The sequence below is a fragment of the Giraffa tippelskirchi genome, chromosome 14 (assembly GCF_054371585.1).
Source record: "Giraffa tippelskirchi isolate mGirTip1 chromosome 14, T2T-mGirTip1v1.2.pri, whole genome shotgun sequence".
NCBI classification, from domain to species: domain Eukaryota; kingdom Metazoa; phylum Chordata; class Mammalia; order Artiodactyla; family Giraffidae; genus Giraffa; species Giraffa tippelskirchi.
The window spans coordinates 53,253,296-53,263,851 of record NC_137288.1 but is presented as its reverse complement, the minus strand read 5'-3'; the positions used below and the strand labels follow the sequence as shown (position 1 = coordinate 53,263,851).

The window sequence follows — 10,556 nt, the reverse complement described above, 5'->3', positions numbered from 1 at the left end:
ACAACTCATCGGACTTCTAGGGCATGTGTAATGAGAGGTCTACAAGGTCTTCCCAGCACTAGGAGAAATCTAAGGAAAGCATTCATTTGCTTCTTTTAGAGATAACAAAATCACAATCTGCCTTTTCCTTGCTTCTGTCTGACAGCAGTGCACTCTGATCACCATTTCATGCTGGTCAGGCTTGGGTAGCACTAAGGACATCCTTGCTCCTTTCTCCCACCAACACTCGCTGTTTCTAATGTTTCTGATAAGAGCCATTCCAACAGCTGTGAGGTGACAGCTCATTGTGGCTTTGAGTTGCATTTCCCTGAGGATTAGTAACAGAGCATTTTTTCATGTACTTGTTATCTGCAGAAAAAACACTCATGTGAAAAGATATCTGTATCCCCCTGTTCCCAGCAGCACCGTTTATGGAAGCAACATAAATGTTCATGGATTCATGAATGGATAAAGAAGATGTGGTACATATATGCAATGGAATACTACCCAGTCATGAAAAAGAACGAAATATGCCATTTGCAGCAACATTGGGTGGAGCTCAAGGGCATTATGCTAATTGAAATCAGAGAGACAGATAAATACTGTGTGATCACAAGTAGATGTGGAATCTGTAAGTAAACAGATGAAACCAAGCTCATATTTACACTGAACAGATTAGGAGCTGCCAGGGGGAAGTGGGTAGGGAATGGGTGAACTCTTATGCTTTTAGTTTAAATAAACTGGGTAATAAAAAGAGACAACCTTGTTCTACACAGAATGGGGAAACAGACACTGCTTTTTGAAACACTGTTTCACACCTTGGGAGAGGGAAGAAGAGGGAAGGATGGCACTGCAGGAAGGCAGGGGACTTCCCAGGTGCCGGAGGCTGTTGCTGCGGGTTTCTCCTCACCCCCTCTTTCCCAGCCAGGCCGTGGGATCCAGACCCTCCCCGCGGTCAGAGAGGAGCCCGGGGCGTACCTGCTCCAGGCGGCACGTGAGTGCGGCCCACTCCACATCCCAGGCGGCCTTGTCGCCGGCATATTGCTGCTGCAGCTGCTGGCGTGCGCACGCGTCCTCCCGCAGCTCCGCGCGCAGCTCCTCGAGCAGCGCCTTGAGCGCGCAGAACAGCGGCTGGGTCTCCGCCACCTGCGGGGACACGAGGGCAGCTCTGCCATCTCACGAGGGTGAGGACAGGGGCCTGGCCAGCAGGGGAGGGGGGCTGGTGCAGGGCTGTGGTGGGAATCTGCACAGTTAGGGGGAGAGTGGGTCCCCTGGCTGCTCGAGGGCCACCGGCCGATGCTGCTAAGGGCTCCTTGGATGAGGAGGCTGGCACCACGGACACCTGGAGCAGAGATGGGAAGAAGCTGAGGGAGGCCACGGGAGCCGAGCCAGGGCTGCCAGGATGCTCTGCGTGACTTCAGACGTCACAGCTCTGGTTGAGAACAGGAATAACGAGATAAACTCACCTCTGTGTGCTGTCACTTGAGTGCCAGCTGTTGAACCAGAAGGGAATTAATAAAGGGCTCATGTGTCTCATCAACGTGGTGGTTAGTCTCCAACTTGTGCTTACTAAGAGGTCATATATGCAACAAGCAGAGTCACGGGGTGGGGGTGACTTTTAGGTCTAATAGTTAAAACCAAAAGTAAAGGCTTAACGTGTCAGTGAAGGCTTCCTCGTGGTCCATCAAAATAGAGTCACTGCCCAGAATCTCTCTTTGCTCACTAATGGCAGGAATAACTACTGTACCTGTGTGTTTATCCTGTGCCTCCCTTGTGCCCCCAACCTCCAAGTTGTCAAAGGCTGACCACCTCACACATTTCTGGTGCTCAGCTCATGGGAAGCATGCAAACAGGTCTGATAAATGAAGAATGGATTCTTACTACTAACCTGCTCTACCAAACTTAAAAGATTTTGTATTTTCCAATAATACCTATCTAGTTCTATGAACACACATTTCAAAACCATGATTGCTATCTCAGTACGCTTCAGCATGGGCATTATATCAGAAGGTTTGTCCAAATGAGTTAATACACCCTGAATCAATGATGGTACCTGAATAATAAAAGCCACATGAGCCCATCTCTAGAAACCAGACGGAGAACACCTAAAGCCCATTGCTAGCTCCCTGAATGGTCTCAAGGCAATCCTCTTTGGTATATTTATGAGGCAGGAGGACTTAAAAGTGCTCTCAGTCCTGCTGGAGGCAGGTTGTCTGTAACATGGGAAAACAGAGCCCCTCACACTCAGAAGAATCCCCCCTCGGTAAACCTCCCGTTCCAGGGCAGCGAGCCTGGGATCTGCATGCCCAGCAGCCTTCTCTCTTCCATCAGCTCGAGAGGCAATCATGCTTCTAAAACCATCTAGTCAATCGACGAAACACACGTGTACATATGCAAAAATGGTTAGCCATGCTTGGGAAGAATTGATGATATTCTGGATATATGTTTGGATGTTAGAAATTCCTTAACATGAGCTTTATCACTGAAAACACCATAGTTTTCTCCATAATTTATATGAAAAGTTTTAGTATTAGATACAGTAGACTTTTGGTCAGGTGGAAAGGTCTGTTAGCATTTATTGCTCCTTGATTTTCCTCACCATGAAAACCAATTTTCACTTTTAACAGCTCTAAGAGGCACTGAGAGTACAATTCAGTTAACATTTGCAAAACTTGGCAAATAGAAAACCTTCTAAAAATCCTGTACGTTCTTTCCAACCATCAGAATATAAGTAAATTACCACTGTTCTCAATGAGAGATTCATAAAATGTGCAAAACTGTAATCAATGCAGAAGTTTCTTTAAACTCTACACCAAAAGTATTTAAAAGTTGTAAGTACGAGTGAGTGAGGTGTTACAACAGTCTTTTCATAAATATACATCTTCCTAAGTATAGAATTTGTTTGCTAAAAAATTACTTTTATTTTATGGTAGATTTGATTTTTCATCATTGGATTTTAGATTTTAAAAAAATCACTACTTTTCAAGTCAAACTATTTTAAGCATAAAATCACGGTAATAATTTTTATCCAGACTCTGGAGCAGTTGTCTGTTTCATTGAAGAAAAAGCAGAAAACCACATAATAAATCACACGTGATCAATACCTTCCTATGAACCCCAAGTCATGTATGTGGTCAACTTTGGGGTTCTTCTCTAACAAACAGCTGTGACAACATCAGGACCAGAATTTTGTGCTCCTTGAAAGCAGGGTTCACATGACTGTCCTTTTGCAGATTGAAATTTTGCTTCTGCTGGAAGTAAGTACTTTTTGGCATTAATAGATATCAGATTAAATAAAATCAAGCCTTAATGTTTTCATGCACATTTGGGCCACAGCAATCAACATAATGTCCTGTTATACCAGTATTATATTTAATCATCATGGGATAAGCTCAAACTTGCTTTGGGGTGAAGGTGGCCAAAGGGGATAAGAGCCCAGAGAATCGATGCTATTGGTCCCTGTTACCATAGTCACCTGGGCGCAGCGTGTGGCCTGGCACGCAGCCAACCTACTTCTGCCCCTGGAGAATAACGGCAAGAACTATGTCCAAGAGAAAACTTCTGAAGACCCTGAATGAGCCATAGACAGGCACTGATCCTTCCAACTGACTGTTATACACACAGAAACCCAGTGATGGTAATTAACACTAGTGGTTTCCAGTGGGCCAGGGGTGTGATGATCCTTCACCTACAGGACAGTGCTTGCATCTCACATCGAGCCTGAGTGCACACTGGCACATGCCCTTGTCACAGGGGAGGACCCGCAACAACGGGGGACCTGTGTGGCCGTGAGGAAGCGTGGAGCCTGACTGCAATCCAGGTCTGCCTGTGCTACCTAAGAATGGACAAGCCCGCCAGCATATGTGAATTTTGGCTTCATAACCCTGCCCAAGCTTTAATTTTAAAGATAGCTAATCTAGGGCTTCCCTAGGGGTCTAGTAGTTAAGAATCTGCCCGCCAATACAGGAGACATGAGTTTGATGCCTGGTTCCGGGAAGGTCTCACAGACCGGAGAGGATTTAAGCCTATGTGCCACAACTACTGAGCCTGTGCTCTAGAGCCTGTGAACTGCAACTACTGAGCCTGAGTGCTACCACTACTGAAGCCTGCATGCCTAGAGCCTGTGCTTCACAAGAGAAGCCACTGCAATGAGAAGCCCGTGCAACCGCAACTAGAGAGTAGCCTCTCCGTGCTGCAATGAAGATCCAACACAGCCAAAAATAAACAGAGATGGATAATCTCTGTGAAGCCAATTACATCAAGGGAAATAACAGTACCCCTCCTGAAAGAACACCTAGAAGTTACTCTTCTCATTTCTCCCAGTGGTGGCCATTTGCTGAGCTATATTTTTGGTAGAAAGACCCAAATCAAGTCAAGGATGGAATCAAAACTAGGTCTTCAGGTGAAAGTCTTCTTAGATACAGAGCTTTCAGAACCTTCTGTGCCAGGTGCTGAGCTCTACAACCTTTTAGCTTATATATCTGGTAAGTATACAAAAAGTGAAATTGCTCAGTTGTGTATGACTCTTTGCGATCCCATTGACTGTAGCCTACCAGGCTCCTCCCTCCATGGCATTTTCCAGGCAAGAGTACTGGAGTGTGTTGCCATTTCCTTCTCCGGGGGATCTTCCTGACCTGGGGATCAAACCCAGGTCTTCTGCATTGCAGGCAGACGCCTTACCCTCTGAGCCACCAAGGAAGCCCTTCTGGTAAGTATGGGCAATTGTAATGAAAAAGGCTAACTCCCCAATTTCTTTAAGATCAGCTTATTGGTCTTCTTACAAAGAAGCAGGATAAAATGTTTCCACAATTTCCTTCTCAATTCTAAGGGCATTTCAGCCCTTTCAAGCTTGGATAACCCTCCAGTAGGCATCAGGAGTTTGTGCTGTAAAGTGTTAAAATAACAGGTTCAAGGTTGGGCTTTGGCCAATAGGACTGTTATCCAATTATAAGTGAAAGTCACTCAGTTGTGTCCGATTCTTTGCGACCCCATGGAATTCTCTAGGCCAGAATACCGGAGTGGGTAGCCTTTCCCTTCTCCAGGGAATCTTCCCAACCCAGGGATCGAACCCAGGTGTCCTGAATTGCAGGCGGATTCTTTACCAACTGAACTGTCAGGGAAGCCCAATCCCATTATAGGATACATGTTAATAGAAATTGAAAAGAAGTTTATAGAAAGGTAGCAGACCAGTTGATGAGGCAACACCAACTATTTTACAGACTCACTTTTGCTTAAGATTTCTAAGACATGCACAAAAGTAATTCTGTGAAAGAGCTACACTTAACATCAACCACTCTGCTGCATCAGAGCCACTGAGTTTGGAGACGGGTGTAATCTAAAATTGGAACAGAGGTACTGACCTGCTGCTATGGGCTGACCCACAGAAAGTCAATCACAAAATAGAGATGCTGGCCTCTGCCTCATACTCACTTAGGCAGAGTCCAGGAATGCTGTGGTTGGCTGCCCTGACCACCCCCCGCCCACTTCCACATACACACCCATGCATAGTTTCCATTTGATACATATAAAGATGGGGGCCTCTTGCAGGTTCAATAAAAGTAACTCCTTCACCAGCAGGGGCGCCAAGTCATCCTTTACTGAGATTAGCCAGAAAGGTTATCTTTACATATCTGTGTGTGCTTGGTCTCAGTCATGTCCAACTGCAACCCCAGAGACCGTAGCCCACCAGGCTCCTCTGTCCATGGGATTCTCCAGACAAGAATACTGGTGTGGACAGCCATTTCCTACTTCAGGGGATCTTCCTGACCCAGGGATCACACCTGCATCTCTTCTATCTCCTGCACTGGCAGGCAGAGTCTTGACCACTGCGCCATCTAGGAAGCTCCTACAACATTTTAATCCAGCAACATTTTAACTAATAAGCCATTTGTCATTCTTACCTTCATTGTTACATACGGATTAAAGATTCTTTTCAAAACCGTTATCCCCCACAGATAAAGGAGAATGAGTTATTAAAGACTGGCTGTGAAAATATAATCTCTGATAGAAGCTTGCAGAGATGACGGACTCATCTATGGATAGAACTCACATGTCCACTGGCTGCGAATACGCTGGGTGACCTGGACCAGGCAGACTCCATGCCTGCAGGTCTCCCATCATTTTCACTGAGGGCCTCGGAAGAGTAAGGTGGGTGTGTGAGAGGACAAATGGACACAGATTGAACAAGGTATAGACCCAGAACTGTTGCCAAAGGCTTCAAAGAAACCAGGGCAAGTGTGATGGAAGTCAAGTGGCCAGATGGGAAGAACGAACTGATTACTGGCAAGCTCCTTAGAATATCAGAGCTTGTGCCACAACACTCGGAAAGGTGTGTCACAAACTATCTGCCAGCCACAGGTAGGTCGGGGAGGTGGGTCTGGGGCCAAGTATTTCCTCAGGAACCTTTTGTTACTTGTGACTTTCCACGCCCTGAACACATGCTACTTTCACAGTAACACAATAAACAGCAAATAACAAAAATAAACAGCAAAAATGAAGTGTTTCCTAATCGTAAACTCTGGTCTGGTTACTTTCACAGAGTTGCATGTCTGTTAGGTGAGGCTATAAAGTCGCAGAGTCTGAAGAATGAATCTGGTGCTACATACGAAAGTGAAACATAAAAGCTATCAAGGCTCAAGAGGAGCACCTTCTTATTTAAAAAATAAAATCAGATGTGTGGAAGTGCTGTTTCTGGAAGTTCCTGTATCTTGGGCAGAGTAGAAAGAATGGGTAGCCAGCGAGTAGGCTACTGGGCACCAGGTGAGTGCAGGCCCAGGAGGCCCTGGAGCCAAAGGCACTCTGTCTACAGGGAAAGGCTGGCTTTGAGCTGGGGGGCCTCCAAGTCCCAGGTCAGTGACAAAGGCCCAGGGAACAGATTGCCCCAAGTCCTCAGGCTGGATCCTGAGGAGGGCCCTCAGGGACCAGTGGCAGTTGAAGACTTGAAGATTTGAACACGAAACATGGTAAACGGTAAAGGATCTGCCTGCAATGTGAGAGACCTGGGTTCGATCCCTGGGTCAGGAAGATCCCCTAGAGAAGGACATGGCAACCCACTCCAGTATTCTTGCCTGGAGAATTCCATGGACAGAGGAGTTAGCAGGCTACATTCCATGGAGTTGCAAAGAGTCAGACACAACTGGGCGACTAACACTTAACACTTTTTCATAATTGCATTAGATTGCCCTCTCCACACTTAACAGATGCTTTAACAAAGAGTATTATGTCACATCCCTGAATGAAAAAGTAACTTCTCTTTTAATGACTTAATCCAATTCTGGGAAGACTGGCTGTTGGAAGCCCAGGGTCATACTTCTGGCACTATTAACCACCCTGTGTTTAAAAACTTGATTTCAGGAATTACTACTAACTATCAAAGGCATACTTGGCTGTAGTAGTGCTGGCCTCAGAAGCTCAACGCAGTGGCAGGCATCTTGGTGCCTGGCCCCAGCCTGGGCCCCTGCAGAAGGCTGGGTGAACTCAAAGTGCTCACTGCCCCCAGGACAGGTGGGTCCCTGCTGCCTCGTCAGTCTGTGGGGAATGTTCACAGACCCAAACATTTTCCAATCTGATGGTTTTTAATGAACTATTTCCAGCGCTGACTTGACACATACAATTTTTTTTAACCTCCTTTGACATGATAAATGTTGCCATCCACCCTGTTCAGCTGTGAGACTGTTCACTGTGACACAAGGCAAGGCCTGGGAAATTCTCTCCCCTGCTAATTTATCCTTGGGAAAGAAGTCAGGCCACATTTCCCACTCCGCTTATCGCCTTGGGAGGCCCTCGGAGTTGTTGAGGTGAGTGCGGCTTGAGGGGCCACTCCCTGCGACATGTGCCCGGCTCCCACGTCCAGGCCGCCTGGCTGGTACAGGATGGAGAGACCTCCCTCCCGAGAAGTGCACTGCCAGGCGCCAGCTGTCGTTTACAGTAGAGCTCATTAATCTTGTGTCCTCAGATGGACGGCCTCGTGCACTGGACTGTCGTGGGCAGACGGGCCCATTAAAGGCAGATCTGATTCTGCCCACACGGACGCCACCCCATTAGCCCATCTGTGTGCCTCTGTACAAAGCAGGGACACAGCGGTCCACCTCCACTTTCAAGCGGAAATGCTGAGACATGAATGATGGAAGGAGGCAGCAGCAAAGATGACATTAAGATGTGCAGAACGGGATGCTCCAGCTGAGTGACTTTCCATAGGTCTCCATAGATCTCACAGGGAGAATCTTCCATGACTGTTGTTTGGGAAACCAGCTGTGTTACATTATCCCCCTTTCTCAAAGTATTTGGATGCGTACGTGGGAAACACCCTACACGTGCTCTCGGAGGCAGAGGGTCTGTGGCTAAACAGCCAATGAGGAATTCTATATGAGTCACCGATATACCATGGGACTGCCGGACAGCACCGCTTTTAAAAACTAATAAAACTGGTCAATTTTAGGGGATGTTTTGCAAAGGAGCATTTTATTTTCTAACTAGATCTTTGCTGGAAAACTCATTCCATGAGCTAAAAAATCTCCCCCATGGGCACTGGCCTCATGACAGACTTCCTAATAATGGTAATTAAAAGTTCCTTTGAAAATATAACCTCTTTCTTCAGTCCTGTTATTCTGGGAGAATGAAGGGTGAAGGTATGCGTAGAAATCAGGACTTCAACTGTGAAAATCTGAGTTGTACACAGAGGGAAGGTGGGGGGAGGAGAACGCTCCCCCAGGCGTGAGCTAGGGAGGCGTCACTTTCCTAAACCCTAACCCACACTGTGCTGCCATCCTAACCACCCCCCCAACCCCCACCACACACACACACACACACACACACACACACACACACACACGAGCGCGCGTGCGCTCTGAGCAGAGGGAAGGGCCGCAGCTGTGGAGTGCGGCTTGCAGGGAGGGCCTGAACTGGCTCTGACGGGGTGGCTGCAGCTGTGCCCCGGGCCACCCCACTCTGTGCCTCCCCACAGATCCAGGCTCTGCCTGCTGGACCCTCAAAGAAGCAACATGAGGTCAGGAGAGTCTCAGGCCAGGAAGCCCGGGAGCAAAAAGTTTTAGCCTCTCAGGATCCCGGCACTCCAAACCCATCACAGCTTCCCTTTTGCAGAAAAGCACAACCAACCTGGGGCACCCAGAGCATCTCTTGGCTTATCCAGCAGGGGCCTGTTTGCTTATAAAAATAAACGGGGCTTTTGGCAACACTGATAGTTACTTAAGATTCTACACAGAAACCCCACCTCTCTTTACACACGCTTTCACTTTTGCTTCAAGTGTCATCCAATATTTGTATTTGGGACATTATGTTTCGTGTGGCTTAAAAACAACCTGAAACACTTTATACACATTTGGAGGTTAAAAGACAAACAAGCTTGCTTTTCCTCCTGCGTTATGTTGCCTGCCAGCAAACAACAACAAAGCCCTAAGTGGCCGTGATGAGGGCACCACCTCCTTGGAAGAGTGGTCACCCTCTGTATAAGACACGAGCCACCCTATCCAGTACTGATTTCTCCTCTTCCTGAGGTACACTCACTGGCCTCGAGGGGACTCAATCGATGTGCCCTTACTATGTCCTCATTTATGTGAACAAGCCAGGTAAACCAGAGCTCTCTGCCCCTGGGAACACCAGTGTGTGAACAGATGACAGGGACAGGCTAGGGGTCTTCTCTCCCCAGTGCAGGGAGAATGAGGAGCCGAGACCAGCACCCACCTGCCTGTAGAGCTGCCCCCCGTCTGTGGGCTGCAGCCGCGATCCGTGGTCACCCATCTGCAGAGAGCGCTCTCCCAGGGAAAAGCCACAGCCTGGCCCATCGTCATATCGGTCTAGACTGTCCGCCTTTGTGTCCCCCTGGATGCCAAGCTCCCCGAGCCTGGGGAAGGTCTCTGGAAGATCGCTCTGAAATGGCAGGAGGGGACAATCACACCCTAATTCTTCTGCCCTCAGCCTGAGTTTTAATGACTGAGGTTCATCACCCACTTCAGGGGTTATCACGACTTCACTTCGCAGCCCTCTCCCCCTAAGAGGCTCATAGTGGCCACTTCACTCATTGGCCACTTTCTCTATCTAAACCTCACAGAGAGGGTACCCAGTTTATTAGAGGAGATTAGAAATATTACTATTTATAAATCATTCCTGCTCTCAGTTACAGTGAGAGGAGGAGGGCCTCCAAAGTACTGATCAATAGAAGACTTGAAAACTACTTCCAGGTTTTGCTTAACGATGGTTTTCTAGGTCATGGCTATCTGGAAGCAGGTTGAATTCGTTTTATAAGAAGTTCTCTACCCCGAGGCAAGAGCATCATTGTATCTCCCCATTCCCAGGATGTCTTAAAACTGCACACTCTGCTGAGGAGAGTGGGAGCAGAGGGTCTTTGGGGGCTAAGAGGAACCAACCGCCACGGGTCCCTGGAACAGCCGATGAGGCAGCCAGAGCAGTGGACACCAGCAGCTCCAGCCCTGCGCTCGCCAGAGAGGAGCCTGCAGAACTGGAGGCCACTTTGCCTTAATCAATAACCATCAATCAGAAGGCAAATAGCTCTGGTCCTGCCGTGAACCTGGGAATTGAGGCCTAAGTAGGTATATGCCTCA

The 10,556-nt window shown here is 47.7% G+C and overlaps 1 protein-coding gene across 8 annotated transcripts in view; it reads right to left on the bottom strand.

The window, feature by feature from the left end:
- The window catches only part of MTCL1 (microtubule crosslinking factor 1), a 114,311-nt gene that overhangs the window by 18,107 nt on the left and 85,648 nt on the right, over window positions 1–10,556 (bottom strand). For all 8 annotated transcript variants that reach the window (XM_081561617.1, XM_081561618.1, XM_081561611.1 and 5 more), the window contains 2 exons: window positions 9,679–9,864; window positions 958–1,125 (listed from right to left, as the gene is read on the bottom strand). In XM_081561617.1, coding sequence (XP_081417743.1) covers window positions 958–1,125; window positions 9,679–9,864 — 354 coding nt within the window. The remainder of the gene's footprint in view (window positions 1–957; window positions 1,126–9,678; window positions 9,865–10,556) is intronic.